At 37.7% G+C, this 24,934-nt stretch overlaps 1 protein-coding gene and 1 long non-coding RNA gene across 2 annotated transcripts; one reads left to right on the top strand and one right to left on the bottom strand.

Moving 5' to 3' along the window:
- Positions 1-10,216: 10,216 nt before the first annotated feature.
- LOC145583875 (uncharacterized) lies at positions 10,217-13,206 on the bottom strand. The gene is made up of 3 exons (XM_081640833.1): positions 13,119-13,206; positions 11,317-12,873; positions 10,217-11,154 (listed from the first exon to the last, which is right to left on the bottom strand). The coding sequence occupies exons 1-3, from the start codon at positions 13,204-13,206 to the stop codon at positions 10,217-10,219; spliced, it is 2,583 nt and encodes an 860-aa protein (XP_081496959.1).
- An 8,940-nt stretch (positions 13,207-22,146) lies between these two features.
- LOC145584872 (uncharacterized) lies at positions 22,147-24,229 on the top strand. The gene is made up of 3 exons (XR_014100433.1): positions 22,147-22,394; positions 22,511-23,816; positions 24,066-24,229. It is a non-coding gene; the product is annotated as an uncharacterized LOC145584872 (long non-coding RNA).
- Positions 24,230-24,934: the final 705 nt, after the last annotated feature.

Genomic DNA, 24,934 nt, shown 5'->3' with positions numbered 1-24,934 from the left:
TGACGACGTGAGTTATCATAAGCTCTTATGCCCTGGGTTGATGGGGATAAATCCTCATCTCTTATTCCTAACATTCTTGCGGTTCTAAGTGGGCACACATTAATTGCTGAACCGTTATCCACAAGAGTCATGGGGACATTCATTCTTTTGCATATGACTGTGAGGTTTAGAGCTTTATTGTGTTTGTAACCTTCCGGTGGTAGATCTTTATCCGAAAAAGTGACTAAATTGATTGGACTTGGAAGGTCACTCGTGAGGAAGTTAGCAAGTCCCTCAGGAGTAGTGTCCGAATCTATGCCTACTTTAGCCAGCGCGTCCATGACTGCAACTCTATGTTCTTGAGATGTGGCTAAAAGTTTCCATACATTCATTTCCACTTTAGTCTTTTTTAACTGTTTGACAACATCGTTGTCTTCTATAATAGGCACGGGAATTTGCTGAATAGAAGGTATAGGTTTTGTTGAAATGGGAGGTTGTATTCTCCCGGACCTAGTGAGGACATCTATGGGCGAATCCCCCTCGTCCCAAATGTCACTACTGGGTATATTGTTGATAGAGGAGTTTCTTCAATATCTTTAAGGTAAACATCCTCATCGTCACTGTCCCATACTCCATTAATCATGGCATCTTGTGGAAGTTGAACTAATTTCTTTTCATCAATCAAACGTTGAACCAAGTCCTTAAACTTGAAGCATTGCTCTATTGTATGTCCCCCTGATTGATGATATGAACAATAATATTTGTCTATTCTTTTCAGTGATTCAAATGGTTTTGGTTCGAGAGGTTGAATTTTTCCATTCTCGAAGAGCATTTTGAACATGTTTGTGTATGACGTCCCAATTGGAGTATATTTTCTATTATTCTTTTTGGGAGTGTCAATTACTTGGAGAGAAAAAGGTTTCTTTTGTTTAGGTGGGGGTCTACTTTTAAGTAACTCATTTTCCTCTTTTATAGCCTCAAAGGTTTGTGAGATCAACTTTTTCAATTCTGTCAATATTAATGTCAATGCCACTACTTCTTGCTTGGTTGCAGGTTCCTGGCCATGGAATTCGAGAGCATCTTCGAAGATTTCTTCTTCAATGGTCTCGATAGGCTCTATGAGGCTAGATGGATCCTCTTGGTTTTCTTCGTCAGAAATAGCTAAGGAATCCGACAGCGGTGCGGTATTGATACTTGGTTTCTTACTTGCAGGAGGCAATGGGAGCTTGTTACTATCGATCAAGTCTTGAATTGCTTCCTTTAGTCTCCAACAATTTTCTGTAGGATGACCCCTACCTTGGTGATATTTGCAATGTGCATTTGGGTTCCAGCTAGCCGTTCTCCTTTCGACAAGTGGGTCCCCAAATGTTCCAATAGGAGTTATAAGACCTTTTGCATGTAAGCGATCAAATGCGGTGTCATAACTCATACCAATAGGAGTATAGTTCTTCCTAAATGGTTTCTTTTGTCCTTGATTATTATTCATTGCCAAAACTTCATTTAGAGGAAAAGTGCTAACATTATTTGAGTGGGTAGATTTGGATGAAGAAGGATTGTCGTTCTTCTTATTTTTCCAGCCACTACTTGAGTTGTTATTAGCAACTTTTTGTTTAGCAAGGTTATCTTCAATACTAATTCCAATATCATATACAGCTTTGAAAGTGTTTAAGTTTCTTTGGTACTTAAGGTGCTTAGAGTATTTTTCTTGGAGGTTCTTAATGAACATTCTAACGGATTCTTTTTCACTAGGCACTTCAACCATTTTTGCAGTAGTTTCCCTCCATTTATTAAAGAAGGAGGTGAAACCCTCATTTTCTTTTTGTTTTAGCATTTCTAATTCTCTATGATCGGTTTCAACTTGTATATTGCATTTATACCTTTCAATGAAAGCGCTCACAATGGATTCCCAACTAGAGGTTTTTTTCTGTATCAAGTGAAAAGTACCACTGTTGACATACAGCTTCTAAGGATAATGAAAATATAGAATGAAATGCTTTTCTATCTATCCCCTTAATACTCATTACATTTTCAAAAGCTCTTAAATGAAAATAAGGATTGTCCATAGCCTTGAACTTAGGGATGTCATTGGGATTGAACTTTTGTGGGAGAAGGTCCTTATCCACCGAGACCCCTTGGGAGCTAATCTCTTGAAACCTAAAGTCGTTGGACAGTTTGCCCAAGCTTTCCTGGATTAGGTCCATTTGTTTTTGTTTTTCAGGATTACTTATTTGCAGCGATAGGTTTTGCAACATTTCAGCCAAGTTGGCTACCTGTCCCTTGACTTCATTAAGTTCTTCTTGACTAGCCATTGCCTTCTTAGCTTTCCTTTTCCTACCGATTGGTTTGTCAAAAACTAAGACTTGAACAAAAGTGTTGTCCTTGATTAAACGCCCTTCCTTTCTTGACCACGCGCTGTAATTTAAACCATATTTGTTTTAATACTCGACTCTAATTGACTTGACTTTATGTTCAAAAGATTAAAAGAAAAAGAAAAAACGGGGTATATATTTTAAGGGAATTTAAAAAAAATGGAGGATTAATATCCGACTTACCCCCCTAAAAAAATGACGGAAAACACGCATTCAAGACTCTCTAGACATGGTCATAACGTGACAAACATGTTATGTGTGTGCTTTATGTGTATGTGAGTGACATGCTTTGACTACTAGTGTATGACCATGGGACTTTAAGTGCCTAAACTCAATTAAAGACTTAAACATGGTTTGTACCATTAACAAACTGATTAATCCGATTAGTAGACTGTTAATTAGACTCGTCATGGTGACTCGAGCAAGAAAACTGGACTGTCGATAAAACGAGAGAACTGTCGCCACTGTTTAGAGCCTGTCGCCAGACGACAAAATTGTCGCCAGGAGACAGACACTAAACTGCAGCGCCACAGTCCAAATTCTTGCGCCATTGCTGGAACATTAATCTGGACTGTTTCCAGTAATTTTACTCTAAATGGACATACCTAAAATCGTACTAAGTCGAATTGATTAATTTATTAACCTTTAATTAATTCAAAATTAATTAATTAATTAGACAAAGTCCTTTTAGTCATTAGTCAATTTATTTAGTCTTTAACACAAGTCAAACAAACGGTTAACACATATATAATAAGTACAAGCAAGGGTGCACAAGTAGTTCACATAGTCACAAGATGAGTTTGCAACCTAACCATGGCTCTAGTTCTCTAAAGGTCGAGGATATGGGTTAAGTCAAAAAGGTCCATGGTTAAGAATCCATATGCATTGCACACAAGCCTACCGGGAGGGTTGGAGCGAATGGACAGGATTCCGCGAGTGCGTGATGAAATCGAACTCGACTCCATGGTTTGGTGGATTCACAAACATTACACGTACCCAAATCTGAACTTTGCACATGATAGTGGAATATTCCATTGGGCAGGTGAAGGAGGAACCCCCAGAGGGTTATTTCCATATGTAGAACACATATGGGTTCAGAAAAGTGAAAAAATGACTCAATCAATAAGCAAAATCGAGCCAACAACGCTAGAAATGGTCAAAGCAAGAAGGCAGACCCCTGGCTCGGTATTGGAAGAACTTGGCGCCAGACTACAGGGACTGTCGCCGCAAAAAAGCTTCTGTCGCCAGGCGACAGATACTTTTTACGGGCGACAAGCCCTGTTTTCTAGACGCTAGTTCCTACATGCCTTGGCAAGTTTCTGTGTTCTTCGAATTTTCCAGATTTCGCATCATCTTTTCGATTCTAGTCATGAAAGATATTTCTCAAATTCCCACGTGTAAAATTCCTATGGATTGACTCATGGGGTACTCCCATGAGGACCTTTTAATGCATATGACAATAATGTTAATCAAATCACGCACATGAAATACTTAGAATTTTTCGAGTCTCATTCGCTCATTCTAAATAATTGCCAAAATTAAATAAATTTCAGGAATATAAATAGAAATCCTCCCCAGTGGAGTCGCCAAAAACTGTAGGGAATATTTCAAGCATTACGATAACCCCAAACTTGAACCCCACTGTGATCACACACTAAAGTACGGTGGCGTTCCAAAGGGAAAGAAAAAGAGCAAAAAGAGTCGCCAACAAGTTTTAGGAACTTGTAAACCCAAAAGACAATCCAAAGGACCATCAACTACTCCATAAGGTCTTGAACTAAACAGGGTCCGGGGATGAGGGTATGAATCCAATCTACAAAAGAAAGGACCCGCCCTATAAAATAGGCCTCTACTTTGTTCTGCTCGTATTCATGTGCGCTTTTCGAATAACATACAAACATTATATTAAACCTACCTTGTTTATCTATGTTGGTTGAAATTAATGCACAAATAATACTATTATTGGCGATCACTTGAATTAAAATCACATTAGCCTAAACCAAATTATTAATTATCTTATTTAGCGTGATTCCAAGTACAAATTCCCTTTAGCAAGCATAAAAGGTGTGATCAAGCAATAACAATAAAATATAATCAAGCAACATAAGCATAAATCAAAAAACATGATAACGATGATAATAACATGATAAGGCATAATAAAGCTTAATAATAATAGCAAGATCCTAGGCATGATACTAACAAGATTAATAATAAACCCTAGCATGTCACTAAACAATAAAGATCAAAGCTTTAAACCTAACATGGTACTAACATGATATTAGAAAGGATAAAGGCACCCTAAACATGATACTAGAAAGCATGAAATACACCCTAACATGATACTAGAAAGCATTAAACAATAATAAGCATGCTTTCTACATTGAAAGAGAGTAATAAGATTACATACTTTGAAGCCTCGTACCTCTTTCTAATAACAAAATACACAAGTTAGTAACTTCAATGAAAATAATAAAGAACAATTAAAGAATCAAATTGAAATCAAATTAAATAAAGTTTTGACTAGTTTTGGACCAAACCCTCAGAAAATATCAACCTTTCACGTCTAGGGCGAAGGCAACTTCGAACTTGGCTAAGTGATTCAAGATCTTGTGAATGCGGAATATTGTGTGTAAAAAACTAGTTTAGAAATAGAGAGAAAAAATAAGCTATACTGCTCAAGAGAGAATAGAGAGAATTGAGAAAATTAAAGAATAATTGAATGTGAATTGATGTTTTGTAGATGATTTTGAAAACAGGAATTCGGACCCTATTTATAATGAAAATAATCCGGAAAAATCATAGAATTTGATAAGGAATAAAACTACACGCTGTCGCCAGGAATTAACTCTGTCGTGACGCGACAATGTTTGTCGCGAGGCGACAGGGTCTGTCGCTCGGCAACAGAGTCTGTCGCGTGGCGACAGATTTGTCGTTTGGCGACAGCCTGTATTAGCGCGTTTTCTTCACGCGGAATCCGATCTTTAATCAATTTGATCTACGGAATCCGTACAGAAGATAAAATATATATTTTTAAGATAACAAAACGATATTTTATTCCAAATAAAAATCTATTAAAGATAATTAATTATTAAATCTAATAATATTAGAATTAAAAAGAACATCTAGAAACTTCCAGAAAACTATAATTAATCCTAATGCTTTTAAGAACAATAATTAATATTGGGCCCTCCTCTAGATCATTGGGCCGTATTTAAATAATTAACCAGGCCCAGTTTAGTATTTTGGCCATAACTTCCTCAATATTCATCGGAATTGATCTTATAATATGTCGTTGGAAAGATCTCTTTGAGCCCCATCCATCTACACTATTATTGGACCTTAATTATGGACCAAACTAAACTGGTTCGACTATTTTCAAATAAATAAAGTCATTTTCAAAAACAGAGAGAAAAGAATTTAATTAAAACTAAACCGCAACACTCGACTTCCAAACCACTTTCACCTCATTCGATAATGGTTCGACGTTAAAGGCATTCATCACTGGGTTTGGTTTTGGGGAGACACAATTTGGTGTCTACACCTTGCCTTTTCCTCTTCGGTTTCCATGGCTCCCGGCAACCAAAATCGTCAAGCTCCATCTTCGTTCGACGAGCATTTTCGAGTGCTAAATTTATATTTAGCTTTGATCATGGCGTTAGTGGTGCTACTAATGGCGTTAATGATTTTCATAATCATGAATAAATGTCGACTTGAAGTTCCCGGCACGGAGTGTACAAGGTTCGAGTTATGCTTCGAATTAATCTCGTATTTTGTTCGTAAATTAGGTGTACAAATTGTAAGAGTTTTGTATACTCCAAAATTATAAATAAACACTACTTGAATTTGTCTCTTATGTCTAATTATTACAGTTGTCGTTAGCAAAATCAGATCTTATTATTATAATTATGAAATTACACAAAATTTATTAGTGAATTGAAAGTAAAAAAAAAATAAAAAAATATGGAAAATAGGGGATCAAAATTTGGTGTCTACAAAATGCCCCTCATTGATCGAGTTTGGAACAAACGATGATCAATGATTAGAAAAAGATAGTAAATTTTGATCCTTAAATAGAACTTATAAAGAAACTAGAGTAAAATAAAACAAAATGCTAATAATCATCAAGCATATGCTGAAATGTGGCGTAAGAATATTTGCGGTCAAATAAAACGTATTGACTGTGGTTAAAACTTAATCGCCAATTATTTGCAGTTGAAAAAAAAATGGCTTAAATAAAATTGAATAATTGATTGATGATCAGTTGTTGTTAAAAACCAGCTTTGATAAATCTCGATTGCGGTTGAAAAACCGGCTTAAAAAGTCTTGGTCAATTAACCAATGATCAATTGTGGTTGAAAAACCATCTTTGGGAATTTTGGTTGCGGTTGAAAAACCGGCTCGAAAATTTTGATTTATTGATCAGTTGTGGTTGATAAACCAGCTTTGGAAAATCTCGATAGCGGTTGAAAAACCGGCTTAAAGAGTCTTGGTCAATTAACCAATGATCAATTGTGGTTGAAAAACCAGCTTTGGGAATTTTGGTTGTGGTTGAAAAACGGCTCGAAAATTTTGATTTATTGATCAGTTGTGGTTGAAAAACCAGCTTTGAAAATTTCAATAAAGAACTTAATCGTTCATTACTCATGGTTGAAAAATCGGCTTGAAAGACTCCATATAGCTAGGATGGAGATAATAATAAACAGCTTGAGGCATATCAAAGTGTAAGCGTAACATTGGCTAAAATGACATTCTAAGGATTAATTTGATTCTGTTTGACTATACTATTCATGTACAAAAAAAGCAAGTTTCACGGGTACTTTAACCATGAGAATATGGAGTAGAAAAAAAAAATTGATTGTTATCATAACACATGCATGTAAATAAAGTTTGCATGAAGAAAAATGGCATGTTGTGGTGGGGCTAAATGCATGAAAGCTTATATGTGGGATTTTTGCATGTTATGGTGGGACTAAATGCATGAAATCTTATATGTGGGATTTTTGCATGTTGTGGTGGGACTAAATGCATGAAATCTTATAGGTGTTTCAATGTAAGGTGGGGTTTTTCTTTGCCTATATATATAAGACATGAGTTTGGGTGATCATAATCATTCACTTCTATTCTCCTTTGAAACAAGAATACTTAGTTTTCTTTTTCCCCTTTCCTCCTTTTCCTCAAATTTTCTTTCAAAATTATGGATATGAAAGGAAAAGAACCCAGCTACTTGAATGAAATCAATGAAGTAGACTACAAAAACACTTTATTTTCCATGGGGGTAGAGGTTGCTTTAGGAGAGAAAAGTTATGCAAAAATCTTCTTTGATTCCCTTCTTCCTCTTCTCAAACTTCCACTTTGCTATGACCTTATTTATGCTTCTACAAAATATTGGGATGAGAAAAAGCATGTTTTTAGGTTTAAAGGTGGGGAGATGGTGCCAATGGTAGAAGAAATTGAAGGCCTCTTGGGTTTTTCTATGAGTGGACCATTGGTTACCACAAAAAAGTGTACTTCTACTAGTGGTTATTTACATGAGGCTTTAGGCATATCTTATCATGATGGTATGACTTTCCATCATGAATATTCCATCCTTATCAATTGTGTCCTCGAACCTTTTAAAGCAAAAGGTACCAGTCTTAAACTTGATATTTCATATGGCTCTGCACGGAGTCGAGCATGCTTGATTGCCCTCATGGGTCTTTTGTTGTTCAAGGAAGATCTTGGGTTGTGTCATAACAATGTAGCTAGCTATGCACTACAAATGGTTTATGGGGGACGATTAGGGCCATTGATCTTGGGGGAATTGGTCATTAGTCTTGATCATTAAAAGGAACATCCATACACCTTTATGAAGGGGAGCCCACTGGTGTTTCACTTGTGGCTGATGGAGAAGTTTAAGTTGGTGAAACCTTTGAACGAAATCAAGTACCATCCTAAGTTTATCCTTAGTAGGGGTTGTTCACCCTTATATCATAAGGTAAAGAAAAGTAATGCTTGGAGCTTTACCCTTGAAGGTGAAATCCAATGGGTAACCTCTCATTTGGGGATCAAAGAAGTCATATATAGTACTGCTAACAAAAGGGGTGTAGTGCTTCCAAGTAACAAGATCACTTTTTATTATCCGTGGAGGTGTCTTCGGCAGCTCGGGCAGCGACAAACCTTCCCAAAAGGATCTTCCCACTAATGAATGTACTACTCATTGGATAGATACCAACTTGTTGAGGGATCTGTTCAAAGTTTGGGAACGGGTTAAGAAAATTCCATTTCTCCCTGTCTTAAGAGATTCGACTATTGATGTTTATTATGAAGGGTGGCTTCTCAAAGATGTGGGTTCTTTTAAAAGGCCAAAGATAGAGGATGAACCCTCGATCGGCAATTCGAAGAGGATTAAGGAAGAGAAATGATAAAGTCAAGAACGGAAAGATTCAAATGCCCTTTTTTTTTTTTTGCACTTGAACCTTTTACGTAATAAGTCTAGGGTTTCCTTAGCCCTATGGGCATTTGAAGCGTCGAATTAGGATCGAATGTCATCTTTTGTAACATTGTGTTTTTAAGGTTGGAATTTGTCATTGGAATGAAGTTTTTCTTTAAAAGTCAACTCAATTGTTGCTCTAAACTTTGACATTTGTTAATTGAAATTTAAAGTTTATGATCATGAGATCATGATTTAGAATATTCCATTTTATGAGCCCAATCATGTATTTTAACCGTAAAAGGAGGTCCAAAGTTTAGACAATGACATTAAAAATATACAATCGATAAATCTAAAGGAGACGAGATTATAAAGACTATAATTCGTATGCAACCTTAGAGCTGATTGAATGTCATACATTGACAAGAAATTTCCCTTTTTTTTTTTTTTTTTTTTTTTTTTTTTTTACCCGTATTGACTTGGGTATGGATACTAAGCGTAATACCCTGATCAAGATTGGTGAAGTGGAGGAAAGTGTCACCATTCATGTCGACTAACTGTACTGCCCCGGCAGGAGTGATATGTTTGACCAAGAATGGTCCTGACCAATTTGGTTTAAATTTGCCCCGAGGATCATGAAGAGGAGCGCGATTTTCTTTTAGCACCAAATCACCCTCCTGGATGTCTCTATCTCGAACTTTTTTGTTGAAAGCTCGAGCAATGCGTCGTTGGTAAAGTTGGGTATTGTGAAGAGCATGTAACCTTCGTTCATTTGCTAAGGCAAGTTCATCATTCCGAAGTTTGAGCCATTGATCTTCAGAGATTTCACTTTCATTCATGACCCGTAAGGATTGAATTTCGATTTCTATGGGAAGGATGGGCTCCATCCCATACACCAAGGAGTAAGGAGTAGTTCCTGTTGGGGTTCGAATAGAGATTCTATATCCCCAAAGAGCATTTTTGCGATTATTGTCCGAATGGTCTTATTGGCTGCTTCAACTGCTCCATTGGTTTGAGGGCGATAAGGAGAAGATTGATGATGTCTAACTTTATACTTTTCAAGAGTTTCTTTCAATTGCCCCTCGAATTGCGACCCATTGTCCGAAATCATTTCAAAAGGTACTCCATAGCGACAAATAATGTTATTTATAACGAATTTCGAGACTTGTTTTGCACCTAACTTGGAAAATGATGCTGCTTCAATCGATTTTGAAAAATAATCAATTGCTACTAAAATGTATTGATGCCCATTTGAAGCTTTCGGATGAATTTGTCCAATGATGTCGATGCCCCAACTTGAGAATGGCCACGGTGAAGTGAGATTATGTAGTGATACATGTGGCATATGGTTGAGATTTGCAAAGATTTGACACTTCTTACATGTCCTTACAAAGTGTATGCAATCTGTCTCCAAGGTGGTCCAATAATACCCGGCTCGCAAAATCTTACGAGCCAACATTCATCCGTTCATATGTGGTCCGCATTCTCCTCCGTGGATTTCTCCCATGACCTTTCGGACTTGTTCACCATGAATACATAGTTGCAAGGTTCCATCAAAACCTTTATGGTACAATTGATCTTTTAATATCACAAAATGAGCGGCTAGCCTTCGAATTGCAAGTTGATCTTTTTTATGACTCCCTTCGGGATATTCTCGAGTGGCCAAGAAATTTTTTATGTCACTATACCAAGCGTCCTCTTCATCTTGTATAGTTAATGATGCGATCATTTCTTCATCCATGATCACCGGGGAACTTTTTTCTTCTACAGTTACAGACCGAACTTTAACGTTATCTTCCCAGGTTAAATTTACTGCCAGATTTGCTAGGGCGTCAGTGAAACTATTTTGTTCTCGAGGGAGATGTTTGAAATCGATTTCCTCAAAGCAGGGGATAAGTTTTTGGAGATGGTCAGTATACATTTGCAACCTTTCATCTCGAACCCTCCACACTCCAATTGTCTGAGATATAATGAGGTTTGAATCACCATACACTATAAGATTTCTTGCCCCTGCTGCTAAGGCTGCCTTTACACCGTAGATGCAAGCTTCATATTTAGCGGTGTTATTGGTTGTTGGAAAACTAAGTTTTATTGAAAAGGGAATATGAACTCCTTGTGGATCAATAAGTAACACACCTGCACTATTCCCCCTTCTATTAGATGCTCCATCAAAGTACATCCTCCATTGTGATGTATTAATATTGAATAAGTGTTCATCCGGAAAGTCGTTATCGAATTCATCTCCTGATATAGGCCCATCAGCTAACGCTTCAGATATGGCTCTCCCTTTAACAGATTTTTGACTAATACATTGAATATCGAATTCTGAGAGAATAGCATGCCATCTTGCAAATCTTTCACTCAGAATAGGTTTCTCAAAGATATATTTGATAGGGTCTAATCATGAGATAAGGAATGTTGTATGAGCTTGTAGATAATGTCGGAGCTTTTTTGTCGCGTAGATTAGAGCGATGCATGCCCTTTCTAAGGGAGTATATCTAGTCTCATATTCTAAGAACTTTTTGCTTAGATAATAAATAGCAATTTCTTTCTTGGTACCTTCTTGATATTGCGCCAACAATCCACCCATGGCAGTTTCTGTCACTGTAAGGTACAAGAGCAAAGGTTCCCCGGGCTTGGGTGGCATCAAAACTGGAGGATTAGAAAGATAATTTTTCATTGAATCAAATGAATCTTGACACTCATCATTCCACTTTTTTGGCACATTTTTCCGAAGAAGTTTGAAGATTGGTTCACATCTAGTCGTAAGTTGTGATATGAACCTGCTGATGTACTGAATTCTTCCCAAAAAACCTCTTATTTCTTTTTCATTCTTTGGAGGAGGAAATTCCTTAATGGCCTTAACCTTATCTGAATCAACCTTGATTCCTTCTTGGCTTACAATAAATCCTAGAAGTTTTCCGGAAGTTACCCCAAACACACATTTCTGGGGGTTTAATCTTAAGTTGTATTTCCGAATTCTATCGAAGAAAGACTTCAATGCCGATATGTGTTCCATACGGTCATGGCTTTTAACAATCATATCATCCACGTACACTTCAACAGTGTCATGAATGAGGTCATGTAGGATGGTTGTTGTAGCACGTTGATAAGTAGCCCCAGCATTTTTTAGTCCGAAGGGCATCGCTTGGTAGCAAAATGTCCCCCATGGGGTAATAAATGATGTTTTTGGTGTATCATCCATCGCCATCAGTATTTGATTATATCCTGAAAAACCATCCATGAATGAGAACATTGCATGTCCCGCAGTACTATCCACCAAGACATCTATGTGGGGCGGTGGGAAATAATCCTTTGGCGATGCTGCATTTAAATCTCTGAAGTCTATGCATACTCGAACCTTTCCTTCCTTTTTAGGAACTATCACCACATTAGCCAACCATTCAGGGTGTTTAATTGGTCGAATGAATTTTGCATCAAGCTGCTTCTGGATCTCCTCTTTGACCTTAAGACTGACTTCTGGCTTCATTCTTCGCAACTTTTGTTGTTTTGGCTTGCTGTCTGGATAGAGAGGAATACGATGTTCAGCTATGTTACGGTCCACACCTGGCATATCAGCGTATGACCATGCAAACACGTCTACATAGTCTTTAAGTAATGAAATGAATGCAACTTGTTCTTCAGGGGAGAGGGAAGATCTTAATTTAACCTCTCTTATGTCACCTTCTATGCCTATATCAATGACTATGGACACTTCTATAGGTGTCATGCATGATTTAGGCTCATTGAAAGATTCATTGTCAGATAACTCATGATAATCAACATTAATTTCTTGCATACAAACATGTTTAGATTCTACATGAGCTTCAAAGTCTTCATGATCAGAAAAGTCAGATTGTGTGTGGAGGGAAAGTTGGCTGGATGAGGAACTATCCGTTTCATAGCCATCTGAATGGGAGAAATGAATCTCATTTGTTTTTGAAAAATTTTTAAGGGAAGGGTCTTTTAGGTAGGGTTGGTTTTGAGTCTTTTCGGTTTTCATTTGGAGTTGAACATCACCCTCAACTGGTACTATGAGTGATAATGGATCTATGTCTTCAATATCTCCAAATTTTGTAGAAAATAAATTTCTCAGAACTCCATGCTTCAAGTACTCTATCCAATCAATGTATTCCTTTTGTTTAGGCTTCTCATAAAACCACTTTTCTACCACATCCTCGTCTCTAGCCTCAGCGAAGAAGATTTCCAGTCCAGGGAGTATTTTTCGTGAGGTAAAGTCATACCACGGCTCAGGAATTCATGGTATGGCTCGGTATCATTTTGTAAAACGAACTATCCATTGAGTGTTAAAGATGATCTTTTGTGAGTGCGAAAGTCGTGGCTAGAATCATATCCTAAACCATGGCGATTCTTCTTGTCAATGATGGGGATAGGGTCCCTCCTTCCTTCATTGTTTCGACCTAAACCTTGACCAGGTATATAACCCATTTTCATCATTAATTGTAGACCCTTAGTAAGTGGCTGGGGCATCAAACCTTGGTTTTTTAGGATGGGATTTTCTAGTCGTCCTGAAAGGCTGGTTTGTTGAGAGGGATTGGTCATATTTGTAAAGAGAAGGCTTCCAAATCAGATGTCTGTTTATCCTGGGTGGTTACCTATACAAGGGGTATTAAAGTCAACCAAAGTTGGAAAGAAAAGATATGTATGAATCATGCAAATTCATATGCCAAATAAGAAAACTTTTTTTTTTTTTATAAAAAAGGAAACTTAAGAAATGCATATGTATGAATTTTTTGTTTGGAAAAAAAAGTAAATGACGTTTTGATAAAGGAAAGAAAAGGTCAGTAAGGGTCGTTGATTAAGGTGTTAGAATAGATGCTTCTCAAGATGTTAGAACTCGCTCATTGTTTGACATTCATCCATGCTACTGAAACCATTTTGGTATGCAAACACGGAGATGTATTATGATTAATCAATAAGGAGAAGTGATCTGAGTTAACAAAAGGGTTTATAGGTGTTCATCTCTCATGTTATACCAACTTTAAAAATAAAATAAAATAAAATAAAGGACAAAGATGTAGAACATGGGCCTGTATCCCTTTAATAATTTTCTTCAGCGGATGTCAAGAAACTCAACAATTTTCTTACGCGCTTGCGTATCTCCTTGTACCTTATATGAGTCCAAATTCTGCATAATCTCTATTTTGTTTGCAATACACATATAAAGTGGAAGGTTGGTTTTGTGTTTAAGCAGCTGAACTCATGCCTGAGTTGCCTACGTACCCCCAATGGCGTGGTGAGAAAAGTAAGTAATGAAGGGTATGGTGATTATAGGAGTTTCAGTGTTATAGTGTGCCATGGGGGATCAAGCTGCACGTAGTTCTTAGGGTAGTAAAAGGAGGCATTTTTGTGGATTTTTTTTTTTTTTTTTTAGTTTTTCTTATTGTGGGATTTTCTTTTTTTTTTTTGTTTTTTTGGGTTTTTCTTGTTTTTTTGGTTTTTTGTGGGTTTTTCTTGTTTTTTTGGTTTTTTTGTGGGTTTTCTATTTTTTTGGTTTTTTGTGGGTTTTCTATTTTTTGGTTTTTTTTTTTGGGTTTTTCTAGAAGTTGCGTTTAAACGAGGTTGGCTATGAATGAACGGAAGTGTGGATCATGATTATTTATTTGTTAATGTCCTGAACCTTCGCTAGGTTCTTCATCATAACCATCCTGCTTCATTTTATACAACCATCTAGCCCATGCTTTACATACTTGAGTACATGCTTTCTTGGTTTCATTGTCGATTCGTCTTAGAAAGATATGTGGCTCCATGATTGATTGAATAGAAGCTACTTTTTTTGCGGATGTATCTTCTCCATCCGCAGTCACGGCAAATTCCTCATCTTTCATCCAAAAGGGTTCTTCATCACTGGATGACCCATCGGATTGTGGTGCTGGAGATAACTGTTCATTCACATTCATCCGTCCCATTTCTTCACTTAGAGGATCGTATGTCATGAGATTCATAGGGTTTTCTTCACCATTAGAAGTTGATAAGACATTAATGGATATTGACCTTTTACGACTCAAATGTGATATCTTGGTGATATGTTTGATGCGCAAGCGAAGAGCGTGACATCCATCGGTGTCGTGACCGTGAAGTTGGTGATAATGACAATATTTGTGGAGGTCTACTCCTATAGGGCTAGCTCCAGGTTGTCGAGGAAGTGGTCTAATAGCGCCTTCATCGAGTAATCCTCGAAAGATTGCATATTGAGACGACCATTGTTGCGATGAAAAACGCCGCACAAGATTGTGTCCAGTCCTAGGCCTTGTGTGGATTGGGTCGATTATCCTACGATCAATGAGGTCTTGGATAGAGCATCGAAGATCATAACATGAATCAGTCGTATGGCCAAACTGACTGCAATAACTACGGTATCTTTCCATATTTACTTCAGGTGGCAGGATTACACATACGTATCCCTTTGTTCTTATAAGGCATTTCCTGTGCAAACGACGATACACCGCACTTAGAGGCTCATTAATTTCTGTAAATGATCTTCTGTTAGATGTTTCGGCACATGGATTGACCCTTGGCCTATGGTCTAGTAATTTATATGTGTCGATATCGAACCCATGTTGTTCCATATGCCCAAGAACATTGTATCTCATTGTAACCATTTGACGGTAATAGAAATCATTAAGGTTCTTAAGCATGATGAGCATAGACTCTTTATCTGTGATAGGATTTCGGAGCTTGGATCGTACAACAGAACATCGAGAGCAGAAGTGAGAGAATGTTTCTTGATTTGTCTGTAGGGTTGTGACTAAGACCAACTTCTGAGGGTCCGTTTGACTAAAATTATAAGCCCAATTAACAAAAGCTTGTGATATCTCTTTCCAAGTCGCTTCACCAATGCGTTCGAAGCTATAATACCAAGCTAACGCTTCGCCTTCCAAGCTACGATCAAATAATGTAGGGAGGTGCTCTTCAGGGACATCCAAGGGAGCAAGGACATTAACGAACTTATTGAGATGGATCATTGGGTCACCTGTGCCATCAAATTTTTCCAACTTTGGTAGATCTTGATATCTTGGTTCATGTTTATAGCCCGGAAACAAAATTAATTTTTCTGGGAAAATTGGCATTCTAAACATTGGAACATCAAAATCTAAATCAAAGTCATCGCGTGCGTCATTGCTATTTGCACGACTATCGCTACTAGTCCACGACTCTCCTTCTCGTTCTTGTTGTTCATTGTTGATTCTATCCTCTGGGGTTCTAGGTTCTTCTTCCTTTTCTTGATACAGAGGTTCATCGCCTTCTTCTGGGATCTCAATTGGGTCTTCTGGTTCTTCATTACCATCCTCATCAGATACCTCTATCCACCCACCACTTTCAATGCAAAAGACATTAAAACCATCCAAGCGACTCCCTTCTTCTTCATCTAGGTGTAGCACAGATTTCCCGATAGATGAGATGTTCATGATATCTGGATCTCCGGGGATGGAGACTGTTCCGTGATCGGTCATTAATTTCACTTTTTGATGTAACGTTGAGGCTACAGCCTTGTTTTCATGTAACCAAGGTCTTCCTAGCAAGAAGTTAAAGCATGCTTTGATGTCAATCACTATGAAGTCTACTTTCCTAGCCATTGGGCCATATTCTATAAGTAATTCGATGGAACCCAAAACTTCTCTGGTGGCGTTGTCATAGGCTCGAACCACTTGGCTTGATGGTGCTAAATCATCTTTCGAATGACCAAGCTTAGTGAGCACTCGATAGGGACATACATTGATTGCAGATCCGTTATCCACAAGAACTCTAGGTATCGTCCATCCATTGCATCGAACAGTGATGTGTAATGAATTATTATGGTTTGAAACTTCAGGGAGATCTTCGTCCGTGAACATGAGAGTACGGTCTACACCATGAATAAGGCCTACAATCTGATCTGGAGTAATGGATGGGTCAACCGAAGCTTCATTCAAATGCTTAAGGACCGCACTTCGATGTGGTTGCGAGTGCATAAGCAACTTCCATATAGAAACATTAGCATTGACCTCCTTCATTCGCTTGATAGCATCATCTTCTATGTTGACTTCATCTACCATTAGTTCTTTCCCTTTTTCTTTTCTTCGTAAGGCATCTAATGGATTATCTTCTTCAAGGTAAGAGGGCTTGAAGTGTCGACCTGCTCGAGTTAAATGGGATACTTCCACTACTTCATCATCACTAAGGTCATCAAGGCATATAGGGTGCCTATAGTTGTTTGGAGTGGAGAAATAAGCTCCCGTGTTTCTTTCAACAATAGCCATTACAGATGCAGCATCTTCATCTTCCTCACGGTCCAATATAAAGTATGCATTGTCGTAATCTATAGCCCCACACATCATAGCAAAAGGATCCTTGCGGAGGGTATAGTCGTGACCCCTTATCTTGATGATTCTATGGGAAGCAAGCTCATTATCTAGACACCTGCCTATTTCAGTCGCTGGTGCTTCACATTCACAAGATTCATTTCTGGTGATCAATTGGGTTGGGTCAAAATCATTTGTGTAGGTGGAGATGGCATTTATGGAGGTAAGGGGTTTGTGATTTGGAAGGGGGTTATTTGTGATGCTAGGTTGCGTGTTATTTGGTTTGTTGGCTAAGGTTCCAACAGAGAGTCTTCCACCATCTATCAAGTCTTGTAGTCGATGCTTGAATGTCGTACAACTTTCAATGTCGTGCCCGGCTCCTTGATGAAATTCACAATGTTTGTTTGGGTTGTACGTTGGTGGCGGGTTCCTTGGTGGAGGTCTTGGGTTCAAAGGTTGGATGAGATTGGCCTTTTTTAGTTTGGAGAATGCCTGGGCATATGTCATATTTAAAGGAGTGAATTCTTTTTGGGGTCGGAGTTGAAATGCCGAGGTTGCCCCAATGCTGTATATCATGTTTGTAGGCTTTGAAGCAGATGCATCATTATTGGTGATCTTCTTATTAGCCCCGAACCTTGAATTATATGAGTTGCCATTGTTAAAGTCTTCCTTCTTGATCTCTCCCTTCTTTATGGCATCTTCAACTAATGACCCAGTTGAGATAAGAGCTTTAAAAGAGGGGAAGTATTGATATGCCATCTGCTTTTGATATACAGGAAGGAGATTCTTCACAATCATCTGCAATTGCTCTTCTTCATTTGGCCTATTTATCATTTTAGCTGCTTTATTTCTCCATCTAGTAATGAAGGAAGAAAATGTTTCATTAATATTCTGTGCAGTTGTCTCCAAATCCCTTCTCGTGATATCAACTTCCTCATTGTATTTATATTGGTTGGAAAACTCTCTCACTATGTCGGCCCAAGTGGATTTCTTTGAATTTTCCAGATTCAAAAACCAGTGTGAAGCAGCTCCATCAAGATATTGTTGAAATAACTGAGCCATCAGTGGTTCATCTACGCCCCAAGGGCTCATAGCGCCAACGTAGAGTTTTAAGAAGTTGGTAGGACTTCCTGTTCCATCAAAGTGCGAAAGAACAGGCATCTTAAAACCATATGGGAGGCGCGCTTTAGGAAAGAGAGTTAGCCCATGGATGTCCATCCATGTTTCGGCCTGAGTGATACCTTTCAACACTTCTTTCATCCTGGTCATTTCCTCTTCAATCTTGGTGGGAATTTCCCTGTCATTGTTTCCAACTTCCAGTGGGAATGGTGAGGCTACTTCCGATTCTGGCACATTAGGATGCATCTGTGTGTTTTGTTTTATGAAATTCACCACAGTTTGCTCTACAGTATCTCGTCGTTCGATTATGGCTTGCATCTTCCCCTTAAGTTCCACGAAAGGATCTAAGCTGAAGCTCGAATTTTGTTGCTCATTGTTTGAAGTTCCAGCCATGCTACTACAGCTGGGGGAGGAGAATATGACTGATATCGGGCAAGGGGAGAACTCTGCAGAAAGGGATCTTCTACAATTAAAAGGGGCTTGGCGAACAAGTCTAGATCCAGCACGGGTCCATATAGAACTCCTGGAAATGAAAATGACATGATAGTGTGATAAGAGAAGGAAAAAAAAAAAGGAAAGACGTTAGTATTCATGATCGCAACAAGTAAACATAAAAGAAATACGACTAATGAATATTTAACTGAGAGATGAACACCTAAATACCAATTAATATGATTATATAAACTTGTTTGAAAAGATTCTCTTTTCTTTAAAAGAAGTTTTGTCGAGATTCATAGGTTTGCCTCTAGCTTGTGTTAGAAGTTTTGAGATTTTGTTTGTTATCTCCTTGTGTCTTGAATTTCGTGACACGCTATCGTTGGGTCTGTTATAAACTCTAGCCTATATATAAATTCATCAGTTATCCTAGGGATGATATAACCTTATCCTTCCTAAAATTAAAACAACAAAAGCAAGAACTCATACAAGTTTTTTTTTATAGGAGTATTTCCCATGGATCTTAATTTGCCTCCTCAAGGTTCTCGTTCATCCCGTGTGAGGAGGTTGATCCAATTTTTCTCAGAAGACCCTACTCCTTCTCTTCAAAACTTAAGGGATAGGGAACATGAAGCGGCTCTTGCTTCCATGTTGTTGGAGGACCGCTTAGTCGTTGATTCTCCTACGGGATTTTCTAACCAAATTCTCCCCTCAACTACTTCTCCTACTCCGTTAGTGAGGCCTGTGTTGGTAGGTAATTTATCTCAAACGTTTCGTATGAGTGATCCTTTAGAGTCCTTAGTTCTATTCGTGGCGGACACTACAGTTTTGGCCATGTCTCTAAGTCTACAATTCCCTTTAAGCTTGACTTATTCTATTTTGGCTATCATAAGTCACAAAACACTCCCTTTTCCTTATAACTCCGGAGAAAGTTCTAGCTCGACATCCCCATTACCTGTCAACCTTACAAGTCATAGGGCACTTAGTTGTTGTTGTGGGACGTTCGAGATCAACTTATGACTCGACTTCCCGGTCATCTCCTCATGCTACTCAAAACATACCAACCTACTTGTTTTGTACTTCTTCTTTCAGACCCTAGAATAGGCGAAGAGGTAGCAAAGAGTTTTGGTATCCGAACATTTTCAGTCTTCCGTGGGTCTGGCTCACTCCCACCAATCTTATTTTTGTGGAGTGAAACATGTTTCTTTTCTTTGAATCAAGTAACTGCAGATTTAATAAGTTTATCTGCCTATGTTTCACATCGTAAGACTTCCTTAGAGGTTCCATTACGAGAAGGGAAGGGTCCGAGCCAAAGTTCTGCTAACCATGCCTGGTTAAATTTATCGGATTTTGTTTCACATGATCTCTTAAAGGCAGCACTGGGTGGGCCGTCGAGTTATTTGCGTTATAAAGAAAGTTTCTTCCAAAAAATACCTGAATCTAGAATTCCTTCATTCGCGATTCCCGAAACATTATGGACAATAGGCCAGAGGGGTCTATTTTCTTTAATGGACATATTTTCAAAGGCACAGATAACTGATCCTTGGGTGCACATAAAACCTTACACACTCTCCTTCGCAGCCATCTCCGATGGTGCATTCAAAAGTAGGGGTGGGTTCACATTACGGAATGCTGAGGAAAACTGGGTGATCGGGTTTGGTTCTAAGGTTAAAGGGCCTGGCCTATCGCTCTTTGTCTTATCGTTATTACAACAAGGTTTGAAAAAGGCTCGATTGCTACGAGTGAAGCATTTGGAAGTGCTGGTAGATGTTGGTATTTATAATCTAGCCTTGGCTAGTTTAGACATCTCTACCACGGAGGTTGAGTTAATGTTATGCAATATACTCCAAATGATGTGCTCACATGATTGGGAAATTAGTATACGACATTTCTTGCAAGGGGATCTAAAAGGGGCTTTATTTCTTGCTGAGCACTGTCAAAGATTCCCCTGGGGTCATCATGAAGAGTTTAAAATTCCTCCGTCCACTAAAATTCTAATTGGTCCTTATTAGCTTTGGTCCTTAATAGCTTTTGTACTTGGTCCTTAATATGAATAAAGAATTTTGTTTTACGCAAATAAATTATATAAATTAAGAAAAGGTACGGGTTTGGGCCATCCTAAAGCTTTTTTTAAAATGGAGGATTGGTTCAACTATGGGGTTCAATCGCGAATTACTTAATCATTGTCAAAAGTTCTTTTTACTTTTTCATTTCCCGCTTTGCAAAAGGTATATATAAAGAGAGACGGAAATAGAAATAGGGCATGTGTCCCTGTTACATATGAAAACACTATTGGTAATGTCAATCATCAAAGCTTTAGCACCGTGCATCCTGAAACAACAAAAATTAAAATTCGATAAGTGCAAAGGCCGCGCCCGAAGGCTGCCTACGTATCCCGAAACAAGGGTATTCTTCGGGAATCAGTCCCAAACGTAGCTCTAGGAAGCATGTTATTATTCCTTATTACTATTATTATTATTTTTTTTTGGTTCTCTTTTTTTTTTTTTTTTTTTTTTTAGTAGTCATACATTTTTTTTAACTGAAAAATAAATACATAATACATATAAAGTTCGTCGATGGAGTTTCTAAAGCTTGTAACTTTGATGTGGTAAACCCTTTATTTGCTAGACGTCGTTGTAGACTCCCTTTGCATCTTTCCATGTAGATTGGGTTGATTTCTTTCCATCAAAATGAAGATATTACCCATCCTATACCTTTGAGGATTGATCCACCCTCAATTATACACTTCGTTTGTAAGGTCTCCGGGAATTGTAATCACCCCAAGTGGTGTTACCAACTTTACTTTTTGGTGGAGAGTCGATGCAACCCCTTTATACTCGTGTAGCCAAGGCCGTCCTAAGAGTAAGTTGTATGAAGTCGGACAATTAATGACCATAAATCTGATAGAAAAAACCATGGTCTCGTAACTTAAGGGAAAATTGATGTACCTAGTTACTTCTCGTGGCGTATCATCAAAACCAAGAATTGTGTAAGACAAAGGATTGATATATGAACCGGTGTAACCCAAACTATAAAGGAATCCTCGAGAGCATATGTCTAATGCAGACCCATTGTCGACCAATAAGTGATTTATGTAGCTTCGTCCATGTCTTAGCGTGATGTGTAGTTCTTGCGTATGCCATGGGTTCGGGGGTAAATCAGCTTCGGTGAATGTCCACTCTTGATGATTGGTTTGACGTTGGAGACACTAGTGGAAAAATTGTCATTTGTAACACCCTATTTGTAACGGGCATGATAAATTTCGTTACAAATAGAGTAATTGTAACGGGCAAAATATATAACCGTTACGGAAAAAGTCATTTGTAACGGGCAAATAATTGTCCGATACGAATAGTTAATAATCGTAACGGGCAAATAAATGCACGTTACGAATAATTAATATTTGTATCGGACAAATATTAAGTCTGTTACGCGGTTATACAGCGCTAGGGGTTAATACGGAGTACTCCATCCTAAATCTGTTTCGCAACCGTTTTTTCCTCAACGCTCTCCTCTCTCTCTCTCTCATCCTTTCTCTTACCTTCTTTCTCAATCTCTCTCTCTCTCTCTCCTCCTTCCTGATATTCTTTCTCTTCTTCCTCTAATCATGTTCACGGCGCATCAGTCGATCCTAGCTAGCAACGGCGGCATTGACGGGCCGAATCGCCGCTCTAAGTTTTTGTAGGCATTGTAGACGAATCGCCGCTCTCCGGTGTACAATTCTGGTGAAGAAGATGATGCAGCGGAGGATCTGGTGTTTACCTCAACGAAGTTTTCTTGGTAATTTCCCCCTTTTTTTGATTTTTGATTGGATTTGATATTTTTTTTTCTTATTTTTTATGTTTTAGCGATTTTAATTTTTTTTCTTTTTTTTTTAATTGTTTGGAGTTGATTAGGTGAGAAGGGAAGAAGGATTAGGCATCGGAGAGAATCGCCGGTGATTGCTAGTGAGAATAGGAGTTTTCTGGTTGTGGTCGCTTCTGGTGGGTTGAATCTATAGAGGTATCATATTGCTAATGCTGTTGTTGTTAATCGGATTCTTAAAGCTGCTCTTGTTCTCCCTTGAAAGGTACCGTTATTTTAGATTCAATTACTCTTTTTTTTTTTTTTTTTTTTTTGCTTTTTTAAAGAATTGTTTCTTGATTTGGGAGTGTATGTTTTGAAATTTAAAATGGGTTTGTGAAAGTCTCAATTTGATTCAAAATTTGTCCCAAAATTTTGAGTATTTTGGTGTTTACATGTACTTTTGGCATGGATTGCTGATTTTTTTTTTAAAACAAAAAAAAAAATTTAAAAACGTATAATATGAGTCCAAATTGTCATTTGTAATATACTTGCATGTGTCTTTGTTAGTGCCTTATTAATTTATTATCACTTGTTGTATGTAGTGGGATTTCCGGATTGGTCGAGTGAGTTCATTATTACTTCTTATTATTTTTATTTTTTCTATCCTTTTCTAGTGATTAGAGGATCTAAAAATCCCCTTTAAATGAACTGACATTTGCATTCTACTAATTAATTGTGTTGTGGACTAGTGACATAGTGAGACATATTGATTTTTGAATGCTTTGAATGAGTAGTGAGTTATATCTTGTAGCTTGATTCGAATTTAGGAGCAGATTATTATTGTTGATCATATCTTTGGTCATCTTATGGGTTTACATTTGAACTTATAATCATATTTGAGGCTTTATTTTTCTAATATTATTAATTAAAGATACTCAGCGGTCCTACTATCCTAGGCATGAAATATTTATTTGATTATCTTGGTTTCAGTCTTCCTATAGCTTTTGTGCAACGTGCGTGGATGATCTCAGACAAATATTAAGGCAGAAGGTTGTTTAAGATAAATTAGCTCAAGCTTTCGTGCAACGATAATGGCTTTAGGCCATCACTCTCAATGATTCTTCATACAATTTTCTAGATGTCTTATCCTCTTGTGACTACTACTATTTATAATTTTATACTATTACAATTACTACATGAATGGACAAATGCCTTAATTGCTACTTTACTAATGCTTGTCTCTAGCTAAGTTACCATAGTAAAAATAGGCCAACAATACTGCTCTGCCACTAAGGAGCTGTTGCTTGTGTTGGTAGTGGGATGGTGCTCTGTCCTTGCTGCTCCATGCTTGTTCTGTTCCTGCTGTCCCTGTTGTCTTCTTCTGCCTTCTTCTGCTGTAGGTTAGCGTGATAGGAGGTGGGTGCATTGCATTTTGGTATCCTTCTGTAGATGTGATCAAACACAAACATATCATTGATTAAAATATATTCTTATATTATCTAATTAAATTCTGTAGAATAAGATGAATGCTCATCTGATTAATTTTTTCAATAAGTTTAGCGCCTGTTCGATCATTTACCATTAAATCTAGGACCATTTCTTTTTTGTTTTTTTTTTAGATTACTTTTGTAAATTATTAATAGTTGTAATTTTTTTGGATTTCAGAACAAACAAACTTGGCTTTACCCCTGAATTTCTTGGGCGGGTGAAACTTGTAACTTCTGTTGCATTGCTGGTTGGTGTAGGCATCTATAATGGTTTTTGAAGAAAGTTAAACTGAGGAGTATATTTATGGCGACAACTATTGCTGCAACTGCTCTAGGAGACACAGGTTTGTAGATAACATTCATTTTTCCAATGGTGCTAATAGTACTCAAACTAATTAGTTTCTGGATTCAATTTTCAGGTTTTCCTTGTAATTGGGCTGTTAAGCTAGTTATGTATCAGTGACGAGTGGTTTGCTGTGGGAGATTGTCTGATCCTCACTATTCTTTCTCAGGTACATTCACCAAAAGCTGTTTTTGTTCATGTCTTCTAGTCTTCTGTTGTTTGTCGAAACCTATGACATGGAATTGAGAGTTCAAATTTGTGTTTAGTTAAATAATCATCAGCTTTAATAGAATTCTAGCTTCATATGATAAGGCAAAAGGATGCCTTATCATTTTGTTGTTCAAAGTGTTGTGCTGAGTTAAATTTATTGCCTCTCATATTGAGTTTTTTTCTGACATTAAGAAGGAAAAACTAAAGCAAAAACAAAAACAAAAATAATGCAAGTACCAATTTCTCAACTAAGATAGCAACCTCCCTTGTACTAATCTTTCCATCCTAAAACAATGCTTAATCATTGATAAACTCGATTATTATCCTGGGATTGGTTATTGATCGATCGATTGAGCTTTGTCAGTCTGGCAGATTAGGATTTTGGTCACTGTCTCTAAATGTTAGCTTTCTCTTTGTGCCTGATGTACTTGGTTTATGTACTTGCTTCTCCTGCTGCTGCTACATCATTACAATCATGTAAACAGAATCAGATT

This window comes from Chenopodium album, chromosome 16 (genome assembly GCF_948465745.1).
Source record: "Chenopodium album chromosome 16, dcCheAlbu1.1, whole genome shotgun sequence".
Taxonomy (NCBI): Eukaryota; Viridiplantae; Streptophyta; class Magnoliopsida; order Caryophyllales; family Amaranthaceae; genus Chenopodium; species Chenopodium album.
Note: the sequence above shows the minus strand (reverse complement) of the source record. Positions and strands in the feature narration are given on the sequence as shown.